This window comes from Lissotriton vulgaris, chromosome 4_1 (genome assembly GCF_964263255.1).
Source record: "Lissotriton vulgaris chromosome 4_1, aLisVul1.2, whole genome shotgun sequence".
Classification (NCBI taxonomy): Eukaryota; Metazoa; Chordata; class Amphibia; order Caudata; family Salamandridae; genus Lissotriton; species Lissotriton vulgaris.
Window position 1 is genome coordinate 2,059,746,350 of NC_141691.1, and position 26,209 is coordinate 2,059,772,558.

At 46.7% G+C, this 26,209-nt stretch overlaps 1 protein-coding gene across 1 annotated transcript in view; it reads right to left on the reverse strand.

The window, feature by feature from the left end:
- Window positions 1-26,209, reverse strand: part of LOC147724964 (zinc finger BED domain-containing protein 6-like) — a 50,830-nt gene that overhangs the window by 10,487 nt on the left and 14,134 nt on the right. Inside the window, exons 2-3 of the mRNA XM_086918140.1 lie at window positions 24,403-24,475; window positions 3,184-4,407 (exon numbers count right to left, since the gene is read on the reverse strand). Coding sequence (XP_086774266.1) covers window positions 3,184-4,407; window positions 24,403-24,475 — 1,297 coding nt within the window. The remainder of the gene's footprint in view (window positions 1-3,183; window positions 4,408-24,402; window positions 24,476-26,209) is intronic.

Consider the following 26,209-nt stretch of genomic DNA (forward strand, 5'->3'; position numbering starts at 1 on the left):
CCATGGATTTTCTTCAAACCACTTGAAACCAGGATTACACATTCCCACGAGTGCTCTAAGACCCCAGAACCCAGTTGCAAAAATGTAGAACACCCCCAAACACATGCAATACTGCTGCTAGTGCTAACCCTATCGAACCCTAAGTTACAAAAAGTGCCAAAAGGCTTTTCGGCATGGATTTTCTCCAAACCACTTTTATCCGGTATTAGACCTTCCCAGCAATGCCCCAAGACCCGCCAACCCACCCGCAAAAAAGCACAACACCCCCAAACAGGCAAAAAGCAAAAATGGAAAATCTCATACTTACAATATTTTTCGGCCTTCTTTCAATTCTGTCCAAACGCGCTGTGCAGCTAGGTTATAACTCCACTTTTCCACCATGGATTTCCTGAAAAACAAATGTAATCAATATTAGACTGTGCCAGCAGTGCTCCCAGACCCCCAAACCCACCCCTAAACACCAGGAACCCCCACAAACAGCACCCCAAAGACAAGCAAGTGAGCAAACACGCAAACACTTTTTTACCTCTGATTTTCTCCGAACCACTATTATCCGGTATTAGACCTTCCCAGCAATGGCCCCAGAGCCGTCAACCCAGGCGAAAACAAGTAGAAGACCCCCAAACAGCCAAAAAGCAAAAGTACAAAAATGGGGACAAAACTTTTCAGGCAAATTTCCAAAATCACTCCACGCGCGCTCTGCAGCTAGGCCCTAACTCCCCTTTTCCACCATGGATTTGCTTCATACCTCTTGCAATCAAAAGTATCCATACACAGCAGTGCTCCCAGACCCCCAAACCCACCCACAAAAACCAGGAAACCCCCAAACAGCACCCCAAACACAGGCAAGTGAGCAAAAACGCCAAAAACATTTCACCACGGATTTGGTCCAAAACACTTGATTCCGATATTAGACCTTCCCAGCTATGCCCCCAGACCCCTGCAGCCACCTGCAAAAAAGCAGAACACCCCCAATCAGGCAAAAAGCAAAAATGGGCCTACTACCTTCAATTCAGTCCAAATACGCTGTCCAGCTAGGCCCTAACACACCCCTTTCCCACCATGGATTTTCTTCAAACCACTTGCAACCAAGATTACACATTCCCACGAGTGCTCTAAGACCCCAGAACCCAGTTGCAAAAATCTAGAACACCCCCAAACACATGGAATACTGCTGCTTGTGCTAACCCTAACGAACCCTAAGTTACAAAAAGTGCCAAAAGGCTTTTCAGCATGGATTTTCTCCAAACCACTTTTATCCGGTATTAGACCTTCCCAGCAATGCCCCAAGACCCGCCTACCCACCCGCAAAAAAGCACAACAACCCCAAACAGGAAAAAAGCAAAAATGGAAAATCTCATACTTACAATATTTTTCGGCCTGCTTTCAATTCTGTCCAAACGCGCTCTGCAGCTAGGTCATAACTCCACTTTTCCACCATGGATGTCCTGAAAAACAAATGCAATCAACATTAGACTGTGCCAGCAGTGCTCCCAGACCCCCAAACCCACCCCCAAACACCAGGAACCCCCACAAACAGCACCCCAAAGACAAGCAAGTGAGCAAACACGCAAAAACTTTTTTACCTCCAATTTTCTCCAACCACTTTTATCCGGTAATAGACCTTCCCAGCAATGCTCCCAGATCGTCAACCCAGGCGAAAACAAGTAGAAGACCCCCAAACAGCCAAAAAGCAAAACTACAAAAATGGGGACAGAAATATTAAGGCAAATTTCCAAAATCACTCCACGTGCGCTCTGCAGCTAGGCCCTAACTCCCCTTTGCCACCATGGATTTGCTTCAAACCTCTTCCAATCAAAAGTATCCATACCCAGCGTTGCTCCAAGACCCCAAAACCCACCCACAAACACCAGGAAACCCCCCAAACAGGCCCCCAAAAACGCTAAAGTGAGCGAAATGTCAGAAAATGCAAAAACGTTTTCCTCATGGATTTTCTCCAAACCACTTTTATCCGGTATTAGACCTTCCCAGCAATGGCCCCAGAGCCGTCAACCCAGGCTAAAATAAGTAGAAGACCCCAAACAGCCAAAAAGCAAAAGTACAAAAATGGGGACTTAGAAATTTTCAGGCAAATTTCTAAAATCACTCCACGCGCGCTCTGCAGCTAGGCCCTAACGCCCATTTGCCACCATGGATTTTCTTCAAACCTCTTGCTATCAAAAGTATCCACACCCAGCAGTGCTCCCAGACCCCAAAACCCACCCACAAAAACCAGGAAGCCACCCAAACAGCACCCCAAAACGCCAAAAACATTTCACCATGGATTTGGTCCAAAACACTTAATTTCGATATTAGACCTTCTGAGCTATGCCCCCAGACACCTGCAGCCACCCGCAAAAAAGCAGAACACCCCCAAACAGTCAAAAAGCAAAAATGGGCCTACTACCTTCAATTCAGTCCAAATACGCTGTGCAGCTAGGCCCTAACTCCCCTTTCCCACCATGGATTTCCTGAAAAACAAATGCAATCAACATAAGACTGTGCTAGCAGTGATCCCAGACCCCCGACCCAGCACCGCAAATCTAGAACACCCCCAAAGAAACTCCCAAAAACCTGCAATACTGGTATATTCAAAACATGGCAAATTGCGCTGTTCACAAACAATAAACAGCAATTGGTTTCAACAGAGACAGACAGCCATTGCTGTCCACTGCAACATGCCATCTTCTCATTATTCATTACCTGTTCTACTTTTTGTCTGCATCTTCTTTGGAAAGTGAGGGCCCACAGGGCACCCTCTCCTTTAAATTTCAGAAGTAGATCTGTCAACAATCAGCATGCATGTAGTCAGTCAGTTATTTCAGTCCCACTTGAGGGGACTCGTCTACGAAGACAAAGTTTGTTTTTTCTCCATAATCCATCCATCTGCCTTGAGGGAAATGGATAGGGGGAGTCTGGAGGAGGAGGATAGAGGAGCATGATTGAGTTGTGAACTTTTGAACATCTGAATGCAGACTGCGGCACCTTCAAATCAATAAGGAAAATAAGATGAAGACAGTGATGATGATGGACTTATTGTGATTAGGTGATTAGAGTTTTGTTGTGTTAAAAGTAGCAAAATAAAGAAAGACACACAGGAATAAAAGTGAATAACTACGGAAAAAAAGGAAGTAATTTTCAGGCCTCAGTGTCAGGGAAGCAGAGCTCGTCCTCCAAGTCTACGAATTGAGACAGGAGTAGGTCTGGTGACCGAGAAGAACTTCCGTCGGCATCACCAAAGTCGGTGTTCTCTTCTTCCTGCGTGCATTCACGTATTTTGTAATCGGGTGGTATGAAGTGCTGATTCATCTTGATTATTGTTAACCTCTCCACATTTTTGGGCAAAAGGCGGGTCCTTTTTGAAGTAACAATGGCACCAGCAGCACTGAAAACACGTTCAGAAGACACGCTTGCGAGTGGGCAAGACAAATAATTTAGAGCCAGGTTGGTGATCAGTCGCCATACAGAGCTTTTCGTATACCAATATCCCAATGGGTTCTCATTATGACAGACCTCTGTTGGGTCATCCAGATAGGCCTGCACCACCGACTCAAGGTTCTCCAGGGTTGATCCACTTTCCGTACCATCTGCGACCTTTTCATCAGTGGACCGAGCTAACCCTAGCTGAGTTAGACAATCCCCTTCCGACAATATTTGTTTGCGGCCTGGTGCAGGTGAGGATGATGAAATGGTTGCTGGTGTCGTTAACGGCTGTGAGGGAAAGTGACTCCCTTCGGCCACTGATTGAGAAGTGGAACTTAATGCCGGATAGCCTGCTGATTCGGTTGTACTTGTGCTGCCTCCTTGAAGGTTCTGCCGTTCTCTTTCGAACCGAGTGGCAGACACAGCTAGCCAATGTTTGTACTTTGAAACATCTGCTTCATCAAAAGGAATGAATGCTTTGCTAGCCACTGCCTTTTTGTACCGTGGATCAAGAATAGTGGCACAAATGTAATGTTGTTCTGCATGTATCTTTTTAAGCCTTTCATTATCAAGTAGGCGCCTTAATAACTTCTCCGCCAAGTCATATGCTTCTTGCTTTTCACCATCATCTCGGAACGTTGAACACACCTCCTTCAGTTGGTGCTCTAGCATGCGCAACAATGGGATAGCTTTGCTCAAAGAACAGGCCTCCCTGGTGACTTCACGCGTGAAGAGCTCAAAAGGACGAAGCATGTCTGTCAGGCTTGCAATTAGCTTCCATTCCTCCAACTCTAGCCTCATGTCTTTATGAGTAGAACCCAGTTTAAAGACAAACTCATATATTACCTCCCACTGCTCAGACAGACGCTCAAGCTTGTAAAATGTTGAGTTCCAACCTGTTGCCACCTCCAGGATTAGTCTTTTGACTGGCAGTTTACGTTCATATTGAAGGCTCCTCAGCTGCTTCCGGGCCTTAAAAAATGGCTGAAATGTGTGCAGATTTTTCAGCAGATGGTCAGTAATTTGACGACTGGCTCTTCTGTTTTCAAGAAGGCTTGCACCACGATGTTAATACTGTGCGCCAAACACGACACTCTGAAATAGCTGCCGTGCTCCATGGCCTTAACTATATTACTGCCATTATCCGTGGAAACATAGCCAACTGTGCGATTTCTTGGATGCAGCCATTCATTGACCTTCCTGTTAAACTCCTCCAAAAGGTTAAGCGCAGTGTGAGATTTCTCCATGCCAAACATGCCTACTGTTGCATGTTTGTGAGTAGTTTGAAAAACTTCCTCCATGTCAACATCTTTTTGCTTTAACTGTTTTTCGACTCCTGCAAAAGAGACCCAATGTGCAGTGATGCACATGTAATCAAGGGCTTGGCAACTGGTCCACATGTCTGTTGTCATGTGGATAGTGTGAACAGCACTCTTCAGAATAGCTGTGCCAATCACCTCCAGCACATCTTGATGTAGTGCTGGAACAGCAACCCTTGCAAAATAGAACCTGCTAGGAACCTTCCATTTAGGGCAGACTGTTGCCACCAATTCACGAAAACCCACCCCTTCCACAAAAGAGAAAGGGAGAAGGTCCAGCGCTAGCATTTTAGCCAGCTTGGCGTTATACACATGCACGGTTGGGTGGTTGCGTTCAAATGGCGGTTACGACCAAAACATGCTGGTAATGGTGGGCTGGACCATTTTACGTGATGATGATGATGATGATGATGATGATGATGATGATGATGCAGACTTCAAACCACTTAGGCTCAGTGATTTAGTTTTTTGCATTGTTGTCTGTCCCAGACTCTTAGTGGGCCTCATACATGTTGCAGGGGTAGAGGGTGTGGGCGCTACCACTGCAGTGCTGCTGCCAGGGGTACTGGGTGTACCAGAAAAAATGGCTGTCGCTTCTTCACTTCCCCCCTGCACGATCAGCCTCTCATCATCATCAGATGCAATATGAAGGGATACATTTGGATTTGTTTTGGCTTCCTCAATGTCACTTAGGTGCTTATACCACTGGATAGGGTTGTGTAGTTTGAGATGATCTCTATGGCCTCCGGTACCATAGTTGGAACCAAGCTTACTCCGACTAACTAATACTTTACAAATCGAACAAACGACCATGTTTTCCGCCTTTTTGCTAACAGTAAAGAAGTCCCAAACTGGGGACTGGAGATGTCTGCTGGTGGTGGAGGAGCTACTTTGACTTTCAATGCCAGATGAAGTGAAGGATGGGCGTGGCTGAATTTGTTTCTGTAGTTGACTTACAGCACCACACGCCGCCCACATGATCATCCCGCTCAGCAGCCATTTGGGCTAGGGTTAAAATGTCTGTCTGCTGCATGCCCACTGGGGCTTCAGTGGCGTCTGTGATGACTGGGTCATCATCAGACTGTTCATCAGCAGCACAAGACACCACTTCTTTTTCGTCGTCATCACCCATAAGTCGAAGCCTTGCGGGAACCTTCCTTTTAGGCTTAGCTACCTTTGTCGGCTCAGTCTCCAACAACACCCCAAAAAATCGAAAAACACATAAAAATCACCACAATCCCATGCCATCGATGCCATCGATGCCCTCAATGATGTTTAAATTCAAGACACCCCACAGAAAGACTAGGCCCATGCACCACTGAGTACCCCTGGGCATAATGGATGAAAGCTAGGCAAACTGGGTGTAGGCCTGAGCACACTACCTGCCTTCAAAATGGCCCCTTGACCCCCAGCACATGGCCAGGCCCTGCCTGTACCAGCCCTCAAAACGACCCCCACCCACATGGCCAGTCCCCAACAACACCCCAAAAAATCGAAAAACACATAAAAATCACCACGATCCCATGCCAGGTGCTGCTTCCAGCTTGGTCCCCGGCAGGCACAGCTGCTGCTGCAGGCGTAGTTTTTTTTGTCCCAAAAAAGGTGTGGGTGGGCACACCAGTCTCCTTGATAGGTGGTGCCACTTGCTTCTTCTACTCCTTCTTACTGGCAGTGGCACTGGCAAGTTTTTTCGCTGAGGCGCTATGGCCAACTTTCTTTGGGGCCATCTTCTTGAGATGTCAGAACAGCAGGCCGCAGTTGCACGAGTTGCAGAGTTGTCTTGTCTGTGGCCACACGTGATGTCACGTGACGTTGTGCTGCACACACCACTGCAGGACTTCTTCCTGGCACTGGTAATTTTCTTGTGCACCTAAAAGCAATGGAAGCCAGAGGAACATCAGTTATACACCCCAAAAATCGAAAACCACATAAAAATCACCACAATCCCATGCCATCCATGCCCTCAATGATGTTTAAATTCAAGACACCCCACAGAAAAACTGGGCCCATGCACCACTGAGTACCCCTGGGCATAATGGATGAAAGCTAGGCAAACTGGGTGCAGGCCTGAGCACACTGCCTGCCTTCAAAATGGCCCCTTGACCCCCAGCACATGGCCAGGCCCTGCCTGTACCAACCCTCAAAATGCCCCCCACCCACATGGCCAGTCCCCAACAACACCCCAAAAAATCGAAAAACACATAAAAATCACCACAATCCCATGCCATCCATGCCCTCAATGATGATTAAATTCAAGCCACCCCACAGAAAGACTAGGCCCATGCACCACTGAGTACCCCTGGGCATAATGGGTGAAAGCTAGGCAAACTGGGTGCAGGCCTGAGCACACTGTCTGCCTTCAAAATGGCCCCTTGACCCCCAGCACATGGCCAGGTCCTCCCTGTACCAGCCCTCAAAATGGCCCCCACCCACATGGCCAGTCCCCAACAACACCCCAAAAAATCGAAAAACACATAAAAATCACCACAATCCCATGCCATCCATGCCATCGATGCCCTCAATGATGTTTAAATTCAAGACACCCCACAGAAAGACTAGGCCCATGCACCACTGAGTACCCCTGGGCATAATGGATGAAAGCTAGGCAAACTGGGTGTAGGCCTGAGCACACTACCTGCCTTCAAAATGGCCCCTTGACCCCCAGCACATGGCCAGGCCCTGCCTGTACCAGCCCTCAAAACGACCCCCACCCACATGGCCAGTCCCCAACAACACCCCAAAAAATCGAAAAACACATAAAAATCACCACGATCCCATGCCAGGTGCTGCTTCCAGCTTGGTCCCCGGCAGGCACAGCTGCTGCTGCAGGCGTAGTTTTTTTTGTCCCAAAAAAGGTGTGGGTGGGCACACCAGTCTCCTTGATAGGTGGTGCCACTTGCTTCTTCTACTCCTTCTTACTGGCAGTGGCACTGGCAAGTTTTTTCGCTGAGGCGCTATGGCCAACTTTCTTTGGGGCCATCTTCTTGAGATGTCAGAACAGCAGGCCGCAGTTGCACGAGTTGCAGAGTTGTCTTGTCTGTGGCCACACGTGATGTCACGTGACGTTGTGCTGCACACACCACTGCAGGACTTCTTCCTGGCACTGGTGATTTTCTTGTGCACCTAAAAGCAATGGAAGCCAGAGGAACATCAGTTATACACCCCAAAAATCGAAAACCACATAAAAATCACCACAATCCCATGCCATCCATGCCCTCAATGATGTTTAAATTCAAGACACCCCACAGAAAAACTGGGCCCATGCACCACTGAGTACCCCTGGGCATAATGGATGAAAGCTAGGCAAACTGGGTGCAGGCCTGAGCACACTGCCTGCCTTCAAAATGGCCCCTTGACCCCCAGCACATGGCCAGGCCCTGCCTGTACCAACCCTCAAAATGCCCCCCACCCACATGGCCAGTCCCCAACAACACCCCAAAAAATCGAAAAACACATAAAAATCACCACAATCCCATGCCATCCATGCCCTCAATGATGATTAAATTCAAGCCACCCCACAGAAAGACTAGGCCCATGCACCACTGAGTACCCCTGGGCATAATGGGTGAAAGCTAGGCAAACTGGGTGCAGGCCTGAGCACACTGTCTGCCTTCAAAATGGCCCCTTGACCCCCAGCACATGGCCAGGTCCTCCCTGTACCAGCCCTCAAAATGGCCCCCACCCACATGGCCAGTCCCCAACAACACCCCAAAAAATCGAAAAACACATAAAAATCACCACAATCCCATGCCATCCATGCCATCGATGCCCTCAATGATGTTTAAATTCAAGACACCCCACAGAAAGACTAGGCCCATGCACCACTGAGTACCCCTGGGCATAATGGATGAAAGCTAGGCAAACTGGGTGTAGGCCTGAGCACACTACCTGCCTTCAAAATGGCCCCTTGACCCCCAGCACATGGCCAGGCCCTGCCTGTACCAGCCCTCAAAACGACCCCCACCCACATGGCCAGTCCCCAACAACACCCCAAAAAATCGAAAAACACATAAAAATCACCACGATCCCATGCCAGGTGCTGCTTCCAGCTTGGTCCCCGGCAGGCACAGCTGCTGCTGCAGGCGTAGTTTTTTTTGTCCCAAAAAAGGTGTGGGTGGGCACACCAGTCTCCTTGATAGGTGGTGCCACTTGCTTCTTCTACTCCTTCTTACTGGCAGTGGCACTGGCAAGTTTTTTCGCTGAGGCGCTATGGCCAACTTTCTTTGGGGCCATCTTCTTGAGATGTCAGAACAGCAGGCCGCAGTTGCACGAGTTGCAGAGTTGTCTTGTCTGTGGCCACACGTGATGTCACGTGACGTTGTGCTGCACACACCACTGCAGGACTTCTTCCTGGCACTGGTGATTTTCTTGTGCACCTAAAAGCAATGGAAGCCAGAGGAACATCAGTTATACACCCCAAAAATCGAAAACCACATAAAAATCACCACAATCCCATGCCATCCATGCCCTCAATGATGTTTAAATTCAAGACACCCCACAGAAAAACTGGGCCCATGCACCACTGAGTACCCCTGGGCATAATGGATGAAAGCTAGGCAAACTGGGTGCAGGCCTGAGCACACTGCCTGCCTTCAAAATGGCCCCTTGACCCCCAGCACATGGCCAGGCCCTGCCTGTACCAACCCTCAAAATGCCCCCCACCCACATGGCCAGTCCCCAACAACACCCCAAAAAATCGAAAAACACATAAAAATCACCACAATCCCATGCCATCCATGCCCTCAATGATGATTAAATTCAAGCCACCCCACAGAAAGACTAGGCCCATGCACCACTGAGTACCCCTGGGCATAATGGGTGAAAGCTAGGCAAACTGGGTGCAGGCCTGAGCACACTGTCTGCCTTCAAAATGGCCCCTTGACCCCCAGCACATGGCCAGGTCCTCCCTGTACCAGCCCTCAAAATGGCCCCCACCCACATGGCCAGTCCCCAACAACACCCCAAAAAATCGAAAAACACATAAAAATCACCACAATCCCATGCCATCCATGCCCTCAATGCTGTTTAAATTCAAGACACCCCACAGAAAGACTAGGCCCATGCACCACTGAGTACCCCTGGGCATAATGGATGAAAGCTAGGCAAACTGGGTGCAGGCCTGAGCACACTACCTGCCTTCAAAATGGCCCCTTGACCCCCAGCACATGGCCAGGTCCTGCCTGTACCAGCCCTCAAAATGGCCCCCACCCACATGGCCAGTCCCCAACAACACCCCAAAAAATCGAAAAACACATAAAAATCACCACAATCCCATGCCATCCATGCCCTAAATGATGTTTAAATTCAAGACACCCCACAGAAAGACTAGGCCCATGCACCACTGAGTACCCCTGGGCATAATGGGTGAAAGCTAGGCAAACTGGGTGCAGGCCTGAGCACACTGCCTGCCTTCAAAATGGCCCCTTGACCCCCAGCACATGGCCAGGTCCTGCCTGTACTAGCCCTCAAAATGGCCCCCATCCACATGGCCAGTCCCCAACAACACCCCAAAAAATCGAAAAACACATAAAAATCACCACAATCCCATGCCATCCATGCCCTCAATGATGTTTAAATTTAAGCCACCCCACATAAAGACTAGGCCCAAGCACCACTCACTACACCTGTGCCTACTGGCTAGTGAGGCTTAACAGGCAACCCAAAATTTAAAAAAAAATCAACATATAACAGTGAGCTAAAATTCCATGACATAAATGAGAATTGAGTTTAAAAAATATCACAGAAACAGTTGTATCATGCACCCATGACTAACCCTGGGCCTACTGGATGCTGTGGATACCCACCACAATATATATTTTGTTAAAGTTGTGAAAAAAGTTTTAGAACTGTAGTTGCCTCAACTGCAATGCTCCAAATAAACAACACCCACTTACTTGTAAAATCTCAAGTCCAAAAGTGATCCAAACTCCAAAGTCCAAAAAGTCCTCAAATACAAATCCAGCAGCAGTCACAGAAAGTAATCCTTCCAGCTCAACAGCCAAATGAAAAGTGACCAGTACATGCACAAAGCACTGCACTGAGAGGAGCCTGCTCGACAGGAACAGGAAGTTGGAGATTCTGAGGCACTTCCTTCCTCCCACCCCACCCCAAAAAATGGACTTCTGCACCAAAAAGTGCAGTCAAATGTCAATCTGAGGAGGTATTCTGATCAAAATCAACATTTTAACAATGTTTATGCTTCCTGCGGTGGATTTCTGGTGCAGAATTGCATTTTTTGCAATTCCGGGAACGCGAGCTGTTCGAACCTCCCGCCGGAAGTCAGCTGCGCGCCGTCGCGGGCATTTATGACGTACTCGCGTTCGTCGTGCAAGATGGCAAGCCGCGATGATGTAATTGCATTCGAAAAACTCTCGCGCGATCACGCAGCAAGAACGAAAATGGCGCAGCACACGCAAAACCGGGAGAAAAACAACTCTGTAGGCTCAGAGTCAACGCCGCGCGCGCGATATTGTATTTTTCAAGCGCGACCAAGCAAAATAATTCGTAGCTTGCGAATTTGCGGATTTTTTGGAAAATTTGAGAGATTCGCGGATCGCGAAATCATCAAAAATCCGCAAATTCGCCCGCGAAACGGATTTTACGCCCACGCTTAGGGCACCCTCAAGCTCAAATTGGCAAAAATTCAGGCTAGCACAGGTCTCGCTGGGCCAGATGCCTTGCCATTGGCACTTCTGTCCACGAGAACTACTGTGCATTCTCGTTTAGGTCTGAGTCCGTATGAGGTCGTTTTTGGGCGCCCAGCTAATGTCTGGGGAGTCCCTCGACCTAAGAAGTATTCTGACATTCCATACCCAATGCTGATTGACTATTTGCATGACCTCACCACTAAATTACGTGTTCTTCATCAACAGGTTCAAAACGCTTTGCCGGAGGCCTCCGCAGATCGAGGTCATTCCATCCAACCTGGCGACTGGGTCTGTGTGAAGAACTTCCAGCGGAAAAAGAATCTGGAGCTTCGTTGGGGTCCGCCGTGGCAAGTTTTGTTAACGACACGTACGGCAGTGAAAGTCGTTGGGAAAAAGAACTGGGTTCACGGCGTGCACTGCAAAAGGGTACCTTTGCCTTTACCCTTTGACCAATGGATTCGTGAGGGCATAGGTGATAGAGAAAGTGAAAAAGTACCTAGATTTGTACCGTTCAGTAGTGCACGCCTGGAACAAACGAACTCTGAGAAAGAAGACGACGACGTGTTACAAGGCCTTACATTTGCGTTTGAACACAGCAAATCCAGAAGCTTTGTTCAAGGACCAGACGATCCCTAATAAGACTGGATATAACCTACGGCCAAGAGTGATCAAAAACAATTGAACTTTTCTTTTTCCGATTTTTCTGATTATACTTTTTGAAAGGCATTAATGTTTTTTCTTCCACTCTCCATCAAGTTGCAGGGTCACGGTAGGAGTCTTAAGCTGTGACCTGAGTAGTGACATAGGTCTGCAGGACTCGCAGTGTCATAGGACGGCTAACAACCACAGCTAAGTGATCTAGGAAGATTACCGTGAGCAACGCTTTCGAGTAATGGATACTAAAGTGGGAAATAATGATAATAATGTAAAGATAAAAACAAAATGTAAAGGACTGATGGTTAGTCCATGTGGTATAAATTTATGTATTTTAATATGTTTATGTATTTCATTAGCCTGTGTAAGCTGGGTTGTTTATATTAGGCAGCAAGCACCTGTTCCAAAATCTGCCTCTTTATCTTTTCCTACTACTGCCTCCCCACACCGGTTTTATACACTTTCAGAACACGAACAAGATTAGGAGAACCGAATATTTCAATAATTTGTTTATTCAGTTATTGCATCAGCACCAACTAGTAATGAATACTACTGATTGTTGGGTTTGTGGGCTCATGCCTCATAATACAGAGAGAGGTATGCTGTATTTAGTCTTTCATTCTCCTATGAAGGTTCCGCTTGGGCTTATTTGGCTATGTTCCCTAACATTTATCAGAATCAGCTACGGTATCCTCCGGGTAGTCCATATGGTGGTGGAGCTGACTTCAGTCACAGTTCTTTGATTAAGGGAATAGTGACTATGGCTAAAATTGCTTAGATTAGTAAGATTCCCATAGATAAGAAAAGAGCATATGATGGATGGAATATAACACGATTTCTTACTAGCCTCACAGAAAAGGCTAAGCGAAGGAGCTCTCCGCCAATTTGGACTGTACCTCATCGAGGTAATTTTTGTTTGCAAATTAATGGCCAGAATGTTAAAAATCAACAGGAAAAGAGTGTCTGTTCTCATACTTATGTCTATACACCTCAGATTCCCTCACCACTAGTGCCATCACAAGGCACATATTTCATCTGTCACGACAGAGCCTATACATGGCTTCCTACTTATTTCTCAGGAACTTATTATGTGGCTTTTCTTCTTCCCCCAACGTATACTGCTCCTTCAGGTCATTTCAGGAAAAGACATGGCAGGCGAGTTATTGATCAGAAAGACACAGCAGGACAGGAGGGAGGTGACTTTATTAAAGGGTTGCTTCCTTTCTGGGGCCCAATGGCCAATAGCAGAGACATCAGACAATTAGTTCGTGTTGTTGAGGCTACCATAAATGAAATTTCTGGAGCCTTGAGTAATTTGACAGCCGAACTTCAGGCGGATTGTCTTATGACCTTGCAAAATCAGATAGTTTTAGATATTATCCTTGCAGATCGTGGAGGAGTTTGTAAATTGATCGGGTCTAGTTGCTGTGTTTACATTCCTGATAATGCCCCTACAGTATACCAAGCTATCTCTAAGTTACATATCATCTCCGAGTCTATACATCAGGACACGGGAGATTGGTCTGTGATGGGATGGTTTTGGGGACTACTGTCCACATGGGGATGGAAAATACTAACTTTCCTTGGAATGATTTTGGCCATCATTTTCTCTTGTTGTCTATGTGTACAGTGTGGACCTGCAATATGTGGTCTTTGTGCCACTATGTGTGTCCCGAAACCCGTGTCACAGAAAACAGAGAATATTAGAATGATGCTACAGCAACAGCTCGACTCTCATGTCCATTGACATAGACTCAGATTGACTTGAGTCCCTGGTGTTTTGCCTGAGTAATGGCAAAAGGAGGGTCTGAGGTTCTTCGATTTCTGATTTCGTCCCGTATCTAGCCGCCATTTTGTGGTTTGTCGCCATTTTGTGTTGCCCTCACTCAGGCAGCACGGCGAACGATGTGTTTTTGCATTTCCAGCTGCTATGTGTCCTTTTAGTTAAAAAGTAACTCCATTACCCTTGTCCACAAAACCCGATGTCAGGGTCTGGCTGAGTTTGTTAATCCATGTCTGACTCGATTGATCCCTGTCTCGACCGACTATTTGCCTTCTCCTGTTCTTTCCTTATACTATCATATCCGACTGGCCTTCGCTATTCTCTGCTTGTATTCTCCCATTACACAACAGGCACACAAATACGTCCTGCCACCTGCAAGAGGGGATTGTTGACGCCATCACTGATTAATTTGTTGGGAGGGGTAGCACACGGGGACTGAGAGAGGGGGGTATTTGAGACACCTGATAGCTTGTTTTTCAACTTTTCTTATTGGTTCGTTTTGTATGTGTAAGGAGTGAGATGCTGTAACTATGTTCCTATAAAAGATTGTGCGCCACGGATTGAAGTGGCAGTCTCCTTAGAATCCACCTTGTGTGCAACTTCTGGGACAACTGTGCTTAGCTGCAGCTAAAAAATCTGGCTTCCACGCTCAACGGAGTGTCTCGTGTCTCTGTTTTTTACAAGGCAGGTGAACTCGGGGATTAAGGCGTGCCCTGCGCCGCCCGGCACATAAGGCCCGGTTCTCCACTAGAAATGCAATTAATATAACATACCATCAATAGTGCCAGCGATTCGAGTCAGGAGCCCATGGGTATGGAGTCAGAATTATCTGTAATAAATAATGAGTGATTGTGATTGGAGTTAGAAGTGCCTATGTTTTGAATCAGAAGTGCTTTAGTTTGCAGTGAGCTGTGCCTGGGATTGAAATCAGGATTACCTGTAATTCAGTTAGCAGTGCCTGTGCTTGGAGTGAAAAATAGATGTGTCCGAATCAGTAGTGCTTGCGCTTGGAATAAGAATTATTTTCAATTGAAGGAGCAGTGAGTGTGCTTGGAGTCAGCCTTGCCTCTTTTCAATGAGCAGTGCCCATGCCTTGAGGCAGCAGTTTCTGTGTTTGAATCAGCAGTGCCAAAGCTTGGAGTCAGCAGCGCCTGTCATGAGTCAGCAGTTTCTTTACTTTGACAAAAACATGTTTGGAGTTAGCAGTGGCTGTGTTTAGAGTCAGGAGTGCCTTTGATATGAGTTGGTAGTACCTGTGCCTGGAGCCCAGGTTAGCTGTAACTGAGTGAACAGTGCCTGTTCATGGAGTAAGCTATGACTGTGTTTTGCCTCAATAGCAAGTGTGCCCCTGGGCTTGGCATCAACATTAGCTCTTATGTGTCAGGAGTTATTGTGTTTGAAGTCACCAGTGCCTGCGTTTTGAATTAGAATTGCCTTGGCTTGCAGTCAGCAGTGCCAGTGATTGCAATAAGGATTACCCGTAACTCAGTTAGCAGGGCCTGTGTCTGGAGTGAGCATTAAGTGTACCAGAGTCATGAGTGTCTGCATATGCAGTAAGGATTGTTTAATTATAATTTAGAGAGCAATGCCTGTGCCTGCAGTCCACAGTGCCTGTTTGGAGCCACTAGAGCCTGTGTTTGGAGTCAATGTTGGCTATAATGCAGTCATCAGTACCTGTGTTTCGACTCAGCAGTGCATGTGTACGAAGTCAGGAATACGTGTAGGTCTCATGCTGGGAGACTGGAGTGTATGTGACTACATTCACTGGTACCTGCGTCTGGAGACAGATTATCTGTATTTGAGTGAGCAGTGTCTGTTTGTGGTTTAAGCAGTGACCGTATTTCACATCAATAGTGCCCATTTTTAGCAGCGCATGTATTTGCAGACAGCATTGTTTGTAATGTGTCTTGAGTGACTGTTCTTGGATTGAGTAGTGCCTGTGATGTGAAAGAGAAATAGCTGGGCTTGCAGTCAAGTGCCATTGAGTAGAGTCAGTAGTGCCTGTGTTTAAGTCACCAGTGCCCGTATTTGGAGTCAGGGCTGCTAATGACTAGAGGGTTATCTCTATTGAGTCACCAGTGCCTGTGTTTGAGTCTGTGTTTGGAGTCAATAGTACCTGTAATTTGATTCAGCAGTACCTGTGGAGGAGTGCCTGTATCAGCAGTGCCTATTTCGAATGAGCCGTGCCCATCACTGTAGACAGCAGTTCCTGTGCTTTGAATCAGCAGTATTTGCTTTTTACATCAGCAGTGCCTGTGCTTGGAATCAGCATTAGCAGCATTGTGGTCAGCAGTGCCTGTGCCAATAGTCAGGAGCCCCGGAGTATGGAGTCAGCATCATCTCTAATGAGTATGGAGTGATTCTGATTTGAGTCAGCAGTGCATGCATTTTGAATCAAAAGGGCCTCAACTTGGAGTCACCATTGCCAATGACTGAAGTCAGGATTACGTTATTCAGTTCACAGAGCCTGGACTCAGCATTAAGAGTACTGGAGCCAAGAGTGCCTATTCTTGGAGTGAAGATTATCTATGACTGAGAGAGAAGTGCATCTGCTTGAGTCAGAATGAACTAACATTGTGTCTGCAGGTCCTGTGTGTGGAGTTGCCAGTGTTTGAATTTAGGAGTATCCAGTATCAGCAGGTCCTAAGTTGACCGAGCAGAGCCCATGAGTGGAGACAGTAGTTCCTGTGTTTTAAATCATCAGTATTTGCTTTTTACATCAACAGTGCCTGTGCCTGAAGTCAGCATTAGAGGTACTGTAGTCAGCAGCCCTTGTGCCTCTAGTCAGGAGCCCCTGGGCTTTGAGTCAATATTATCTGTAATGAGCCAGCAGGGCCTGTGCTTGGAGTCTGGGTTACCTGTAATTAATTGAACAGTATCTGTAAATGGAGTAAGCAGTAACAGCAATTCACATCAGTAGAGCCCGTGTTTAGCAATGCCTGTATTTGCAGTCAGCATTATCTGTAATGGGTCATTTGTGACTGTGCTTGGAGTGAGTAGTGCCTGTGTTTTGAAACAGAAGTCTCTATGAATGAAGTCAGGTGTCAGCAGTGCCTGTGTTTTGAATGAGATGTGTCTGTGATTGGAGCCAGCAATGCCCAATAATTGTTTAATCAGCTGAGCCTGTGCTTGGAGTGAGACCCGCCTGTGCCTGGAGTCTACAGTCTCTGTGATTTGAAGGTGAAGTGCCTGTACTTTTTGTCGGGAGTGTCTGTGCATGCAGTCAGCAGCACCTATTTTTGTAACCAGAAGTGTCTGTGTGGGATATTGTAGTGCCTGTGTCTGGAGTCAGGTGTGGCAGTTGTCTCTGATACCACTCACAGGCACTGCTGACTCTAAGCACTGGGTTATCAATAATTATGTCAGAAAACTTGTGTTTGGTATCAGTATTACTGAAGTCTGCAGTGCCTATGTTTTGATTCAACATTGCTTAGGCCTAGTCTTGGAGCCAAAGAACTGTTTAATGGAATCTGCAGTGTCAGTGCATGGAGTCAGCATGTCCTATGATTGGAGTCTGGGTTATCTTTATTTAAGGTCAGCAGTGCCTCTACCCGGAGCGAGCAATGCCTATGTTAGGAATCAGAATTCCCTGTAATTCAGTTAGCAGTGATTGGAGTGATTGTATCTGGGTCAGCAGTGCGTGTGCTTGAGTCAGAATGAACTAACATTGAGTCAGCAGTACCTGTGTGTGGAGTCGCCAGTATTTGAATTTAGGAGTGCCCGAAATCAGCAGGGCTTATTTTTACTGAGCAGGGTCCATGACTGGAGATAGTAGTTCCTGTGTTTTGAACCAGCAGTATTTGTGTTTTGGATCCTCAGTGCCTGTGCTTGGATTAAGCAGTGCCTGTCACTGGAACCAGGACTGTGTGTACTGGAATCAGGGATGCTTGGAGTAAGGAGTAGCTTGCTTGATGTCAACAGTGCCTCTGCTTCTTTTGAGAGGGGTCCCTGATTCAAGTCTGTGATATTTGTAATTGAGTGAGCAGATTCTGTCTGTGGAGTAAGAAGAAACAGCATTTGACCTCAGAAGAGCATGTGCTTGGAGTCAGTGTTAGCTGCAATTGAGTCAACAGTGCCGTCAACAGTGCCTGTGCACTGAATCAGCAGTATTTGTGTTTTTTATAAGAAGTGCCTGTGATTGGAATCAACAGTGCTTATATGCAGTGTCTGTTCATGGAGTACAGTAACAGTATTTTACATCATTAGCACCTGGGCTTGGAGTCAGCATTATCTGTAATGAGTCAGGAATTATTGTGATTGAAGTCAGCAGGGCCTGTGTTTTGATTCAGAAGTACATCCGTTTACAGTCTGCGCTGCCTGTGATTGGAATCAGGGTTACCTGTAATTCAGTTAGCACTACCTACGCTTGGAGTGAGCATTATACTGTGTATCAGAGTCAGCAGTGCCTGTGCTTGGAGTTAGGTTTATTTAGAATTGAGAGAGACGTGTGTGTGCTCAGAGTCAGTCTTGCCTCTTTTGAATGAGCAGTGCCCATGGCTTGAGTCAGCAGTGCCTAGTTAGCAGTGCCTGTTTTGAATGAGCAGTTCTCATGAGGTGAGGCAGCAGTTTCTGTGCAGTGAATCAGCAGTGGCAATGCCTGGAGTTAGCAGTGCCTGTCACACGTCAGCAGTGTCTTTACATTGACTAAAAGATGCTTAGAGTTACTACTTGACTGAGCAGTGCCTGCTCATGGAGTAAGCTGGGACTGTGTTTTGTCTCACTAGTAATCGTGATGCTGGGCTTCGAGTCAACGTTATCTGTAACGAGTCAGAAATTATTCTGTTTGGAGTCAGCAGTGCCAGCGTTTTGAATTAGAATTGCCTCGACTTGCAGTAAGCAGTGCTTGTGATTGGAATCAGGATTACCTGTAATTCAGTTAGCAGTGCCTGTGTCTGGAGTGTGCATTATTTGTACCTAAATCAGGAGGGTGTGTATATGGAGTAAGGATTATTTATAATTTAGGGGCATATAATCAAGCACGGTGTTAAAATTATCCCCGCTTTAGCGGCAGAAAACTGCTGCTGAAGCGGCTATAATGGGCTTGATAACATGCCCTTAAGAATTCCAATCGAAGCCCATGATGACACCAGAACATGGGCTTCTATTGGAATTCTCAAGAGCTTATTATCAACCCATTATCGCCGCCTTAGCGGCAGTTTTCTGCTGCTAAAGTGGCGATAATTTTAACACCGTTTCTTGATAATATGCCCCTTAGTGAGTAGTGCCTGGGTCTGGAGTCAACAGTTCCTGTTTGAATCAGCAGTGCCTGTGTTTGAAGTCTGGAATGCCTGTGGTGCTCATGCTTGGAGACAGTAGTAAGTGTGACTGGAGTTACCAGTTACTGAGTTCGGAGTGAGATTATCTGTAATTAAATGATTAGTGCCTGTTTGAGGATTAAGCAAGGGCGGTATTTCACATCAGTAGTGCCCATATTTGGCAGTGCCTGTATTTGCAGGCAAATCAACTAAAGAGGATTTTGGCCCATAATCAGGATGGCTAGGCCAATATTACAAGCATACAACAACACACATGCCAGTATTGATATCAGTTGCTCATCGTTTTATTAGATAACGCATGATACTTGATGTGACCAAAAAAACGTGCTTTATTTTCTTTTTCAATCAGTTTGAGAGTTCATTTTCTCATTAAAAAATCATTTTTTCCGAAGTTTTCATCAGTTTTCACAAGGACAACATGTGAAAAACAAATTTTCAACAGACCACAAACTTAATTTTTCACATATCACATATATTTGACATCTCAAATTATTTTACACATATTATATATTTAACATCACAAACTATATCGTTGGACATAACATATACATGACGTAGACAACAAATTACACGTGACAAATGGGGACAAGAGTTGGTCTTACGGCTAGGGCAGTCAACCTCCAATTTGGGGAACTGGTTTCGAGTCTCAGCAATGACGCTGAACATCTTGTGATTCTGGGCAAATCACTTTCCCCCAGATGCATCAAGCACCCATTCTGCAAATTCTAAATAGCGAAAAATACAGAATCGCTATCTAGAAATCGCAGAATGGGATGCATCATCAAAATCGCTAATTAACTGCGATTTGCAATCGGCCGCAATCACCGTATGCGAATTACGGAAAATCGCAATAAAATTGCAGAATCTGCTTTTTCCCAACTCCAAATAGCGATTTCGCAAATACCGAAAACGCAAATAGCGATCTTGCAGTTTGCGAGATCGCAAAAACGGGAAGTCGCATTTTGAGCACAATGATGACATCACAACCAGGAAGTAGGCAGCTCCAAGCCTCATTTGGAACACAGAGCTGGATAGAGGAGGAGGCACAGCACTAAGCTCCAGGAGACACACCCTGCAGTTCCAAGACAGGACACACATTGACATCAGAATGTCCCAGGATGCAGCAGGATCCAGTGACACAGGCAGGAAGCGAAAAATCAAGTTCTCTGAACAAGAGCTGGAGTGCTTGATTGAGGGAGTCAGCAGGGACCATGATCAGCTGTTTGGTAAGTTGTCCCGGAAGGTGCCCGAGGCTACAAAAACGCGCATCTGGCTGCGCATCAGGGCAAAGGTCAATGCCGTAGGAGTGACACAGCGGTCAATCGATGACCTCAAGAAGAGGTGGTACGACCTCAGAGGCCATGCCAAGGAGCGCATTGCGGAGAGACTGGGGGAGAGAATGGCCACGGGAAGAGGAGACGCCACAGTTCCTGCTAACACACCACTGGAGGACTTGGTGGAGGACACCATCAACCCTGCAGCCTGCGTGGGGGTCACTCAGCTGGACAGCTCCCGTGCCACACACCAATCACAAGGTAAGAGCAATGCAACTGCGACCCAAGTCATATTGTTAACCCCAGTAACGCAGTCCCTGCCCATCCAAAACGCCCAATTCCATTGTGGGACCTGCAGTGTGGCAATGTGCCCTGATAGCCACACACAGCCAGAACAGTCAAGTGAAACATACCCCTAAAGCCATTCAGGGAATGCAAGCCTGCATGCATGTTGCTACATCTCATGTGCCTGAATCATATCATTAATCATGCACTCATTCACATCACAGGTGCTACAGATGCTGAGACCTCAGATAGCGAGACACTCCATATTGTGGAGACTCCAGATGAGATGGAGGGAGAGAGCCAAACAGCACCAGCACCTGGACCATCACATACACCTGCACCTGCACCAGCACCTGGACAAGCACCGTCCCAAACGCACAGGGCCACCCCTGCAGCCATAGGAGGAGCTCAACCACCGCAGGCGTCACGCATGGCAGTGGAGCAGACCCCACCACCACCCAGGAGGCAGACACGCCGCACAGCCACTGTGCGGTCCCAGGCAAGCGGCAGGATTAGTTAGCAGCGCTCTGTGGCCACACGACCAGACATGGAGCAACAGGCACAACATCTAGGGCTAGGAATTGAAGCTCGGATGCTTGCTGTGCACCGCAAGCAGGCACAGCACATCGCTGCCATGCAGCTGTACAAGACTGCGCGCAACATCAACCAACTGACAGAAAGTGTGCAGGAGCTAACCGCAGCAGTAAAATAGAGCAACCAACTGATAGTGGCGCAGCAGGACATCACCCGCTGATGCCACCGCCAGCTGCTAACACGGCTGTCTGCCTAAACCTGGTCAAACCACCTCATCGGGAACGCCACATCACAGGTGTCGCGCAGGTCACTGGCAATGCAGCTGCAGATGGTTCAATGCTGCCAAGATGTAGCAAGTGCCCTAGAGCAGGTCACCACCGTTGTGGAGAACCAACAGGTGTGCGGCAATGGCCATGCATGGGGGTGGGTGACTGATGATGCCAGTGAGGGTACATCGAGCCTGAGCAGCCTGACTATGCCGGTGCTACCTGAAAGGCGCCGCAGTTCCAGGCCCAATGCTGCTTCACGGCCGGACACTCCCAACGTGGAGTCGGAGAGGCGACATGGTGCGTCCGGCAGGAGGCGCCAGTGACTAGCTAAACATTACCAGCAGTGCCTGGTGAGGTAACCACGCACGCCTGCTCTGGAGACAAGAGCCTGTATGATACTATGCAGTTCTACAAATTTTTGCTGATGTAAAGCACATCTAGAGTTTGTTGACCAAAAAAATTATATTTTATTTTGAACACAAATCTTCCTCATGTCATTAATTCATGTGGCATGCATGAGTGCAGTGTTGTGTGAGGGGTATGGGTACACTAGAAATTGTTCAGTGTGATGTTGTTGCGGCACCTGTGTCCTTCAGCAGGATTCTCCCCACGTGCATGATGCACATGTGCAGGTGGCAGGTTGTCCTCTTCAGACTCACTACCAGACACCTCCACAGATATCCTCCGCTTGGTGGCAATATTGTGGAGTATGGCACACATGGCCACGATGTGGCAGCAGACCTCAGGCCGGTATTTTGAGGGCCCCACCAGTCTTGTGGAGGATGCGGAATTGACTCTTTAACATGCCAAATGTCCACTCGTTACATTTCTTGTGTGTATGTGCGCAGCATTGTAACGCAGTTCCTGTGGTGTAGCAGGTATGGGGTGAGGAGGTATTCACGGAAGCCGTAGGCGCTGTCACCTGAAGGTAGGAGCAGAGGGTCAGTTCCTGTTATGCGCAGCAACACGTCTTGACATACTGTATGTGGCCATGTGTACTTACCTAGGAGGTGTCCTTCGCCAAATTCACCCCTGGCCAAGCGGGTGTGTATGTCGCTGTGCCGGAAGATGAACAAATCATGCGTGCTCCCCAGGTATTGTGCCACAATGTCTGTGATGATGGTCTTCGCATTGCAGACCATCTGGATGTTGAGTGAGTGGTATGACTTGCGGTTCTGGTACATGTATTTGGTCTCTGCGGGTGGACAGATGTGAATGTGGGTACAGTCAATGCAGCCAATTACATGTGGGAAATGGGCGGTGTGATAGAAGTCCAGTTTTGTTTGCGTTAAGTCCTGTTGGGTTGTTGGGAAAGTGATGTAGTGGTGTATCCGGCTCAGCAGGGCGTCCAGGAAACTTTGTAGGCAGCGTGACAGTGTACTTTGGGATATCCCCCCTGCATATGCAACTATCCCCTGGAAGCCTCCGGAGGCCAGGAGGTGCAGGCAGCATAGGACCTGGACAAGGGTGGGCATAGCATTGGGCCTCCGTGTTGGGTGCTGCATCAGGGGGTCAAGGTCTCTGATGAGCTTCATTATTATTTCCCCATTGAGCCTGTATTTGGAGTAGATCTCCTCTTCAGTTTGGCCCAGGAGTGTAATCCGCAGGCGGAAAATGTGCTCCTGGATCCTGCGTCGGTTCTGGGCTGCAGCCTGGAGCCTCAGCCGCCTTGCCACGATGTAGAGACCTGGCATTGTGTCTTACCTCATGCTCCTACTGAGTCTCCTTAAGTGTGATTGATTTACCCTACACCTGTTTCTTGTTTGCATTTTTTTTCCAATTGGAATTCATGGTTACCACCTGGTTTGGCTTCTCTTTAAACTGCGCCTCATTTTTTGCAAATTAGGGATTTTCGCTATTTGCGATTTATGATGAATTGGAATTGCAATTTGATAGCAAATTTGCAATATAATTGCGAATTCGCATTTTAAATCGCAGAAAATATGGGGATTCGCAGTTAAGGAATCGCAATGGGGGTTACACACTGGTTTTGCGATTTTTGTTTTGCGAATTCGCTATTTGATGCTTTTGTAGTTGATGAATTGCGGCAGCGGAAATTGCAATCACAATTGCTGTTTCGCAGCTATTGCGATCGCAATTTCACTTGATGAATCTATGCCTTAATCTCCCCGTGCCTAACACAAATGAATGTATCCTCATGTAATGCAATTGGTGCTATGTAAAGCGCCCTGATACCTGATTTGGGTCAAGTTTGCGCTATATAAAACTCTGTAAATAAAATAAAATAAATAAGCTAGAGTTCAGTGCTTCAAAAAGAGTAAACACAATAAAAAACAGAGAAAATATGTAAGTGAAACAAAATAATAAAGCACACAAAGGTTGAAGTTTTTTTGACTGAGTTTTTTTTACACAACCTTATTGAGGGCAGCGACCAGACAGTGTACAGTCACATAGCGGTCGACGTGTTTCGAACCCAAATGTAAGTTAGTATGATTCTCCTCAGCACCTAGAACTCCTAAAGAGCTGAAAAAATAATAATTAAAGGTGCTTGTAGTAACACTTGCATCAAAACATTTTCCAAGCTACATCTTCCATACTGATCAAGCATTACAAGATTATCTCATTTTGAGATCAACCGATCTCTTCCGTTAAAAGCCTCCTAAATCAGCCATAATATTCTAGATCAAGCACTGCAAAGAAGAAAAAGAAGAAGAAGAAGAAGCAAAATGAGTCGTAAGTCCAGTCCCACCAGGCCAGTGGCTGTTCGAAACCAAAATGTGTGATTAGTTGTTTTTGCACATATGTCGATTCAAGAGCAGGCACAGGTGCTGTCAACATGTGCTCTTAATGAAATGCACTCACTTGTGTGTTGAGAGTGCCTTAGTGTAATCTTTTGTAGATGGAGTGGGACCTTTTTCTTGGGCAATCTAGATGATTGGGTTTTTTTTAGTAACAGGTCGCATTTTTGAAAACTCACTGGGTTAGTTGTTACAGCAATTTGTTCTGTCATTATGAGGGCTGGGGCCTCTTGGGTCTTGATCTTGTGGTAACTGAAAAAAGAGATGGGAAAAGCTTAAAGACTCCATGGTGTGCAATATTGATTGCAAGGGTCGTGGAAAATTACCATCTTTTTATACCTCACTGATCAAGCTTTTTTTACATGTTGTCCTTGTGAAAAACGATGAAAACCTCTGAAAAGTTTGATGCGAAAATGAACTTTCAAACTGACTGAAAAAGAAAATAAAAACCACTTTTTTGGTCACATCAAGTATCATGTGTGATCTAATGAATTGATGAGCAACTAATATCAGAACTGGCATGTGTATTTGCAGGCAGCATTATCTGTACTGTGTCATGAGTGACTGTGCTTAGAGTGAGCAGTGCCTGTTATTTCAAAGTATAGTGGTTAGGCTTGGAGTCAGGTTGCCGGCAGTAGAGGGGTAGGTGACTCGTACAACTTCCTTGAGCAGATTGGACACCATGACCAATGTGTCCTGATTCTCTAATGCAGTGATACTCTCACCGAGGATAGGTCACTTCATGACACTGTGGAAAACTACTCATAGCCCGAACACGTGGTAGGTAGTACCCACCCCCACCACTTGTGTGTAGCTAGATTCATTTACTAGGTCCTGAAGTGTTAGAAATGGGATTTCTGGTTGGCTGAGGCTTGCACCAAAGCCAGGCAGAAACCACCACTCAAGTTAGGGCAAGGAAGTTACACTCCAAAGATAACCCCTGTTCACCCCCTTGGCAACGTGACACGAGCAGTAAGGCTGATCCCGGAGGCAATGTAAGTTAAGTATTTGCGCCCGCACCCACCAGCAACAACATCCCAGGCCCCCCACAAAAGGAACTCCACACAAGTTATATCAAAAATAGCCTTTGTATTATCAAAACACATCAGATAGTATTCACACCATATACATTGTGCCAACTGGCACAGGCAATATATACAATGGATTATGTACACAGGACAGGGCCACATGGACCACTGTCAGGAATAAGCACTTGGTAGAACTAGCACTTAGAACATAGAATAATTGTAAGAGAACAATTGTATCACCAAATAATCATGGTAGAACACACCCAGTAACCACTGGTAACTCACTGTACTTTGCAACAGTCTGCGCCATGAAATCCATCATGCACAGTATCCCATCAGTCTAACTACATTAGACCCTCACCACCTAAGTAAAACCTTACACTAGGTGCGTAAATCACACAGGGAAGTACAGTCTCCATAACATAAACCTAAGCAGGTAAAACAACCTCCTATGCATAAATCATATCTAGAGGCATCCAACACAGCTACCTACAATACACAGTGCATTTCCTAACACCCAAAAAGCAATAGCACATGAATCATATTAGCACATAAATAACAGTTAGCACATAGATCACATTTGCGCATAAATCACATTAGGGTCCAGGTTGCGCCACTGCGCCAAAACCTAAACTTTGCCCACCTGCCCACTACTTACTGGGCAGCTGAGGGACAAGAACAGGGCCTAAAATCTGCAGCTGGCACTAAGTGCTGCGCAGCTGTGGAAGTCAAAAGTAGGGCGAAGGAGTGTGACTCACTCCTGAGTCCAAAGAACAAGTCTCTAGGAAGAAAACCTAAACGGAGCAGCTGCCCACTACTTGCTGGGCAGCTGTGGATCAAAAACTGCAACAGGGGCCCTCACTAGCCCTTCAGGACAAGTTGCGCCAACGTTGGAACCATCTAGGCTCTGAGAATCATCTGTGTGCATTGGATGAAGCCCTCTAGGCTCTAAGTCAAA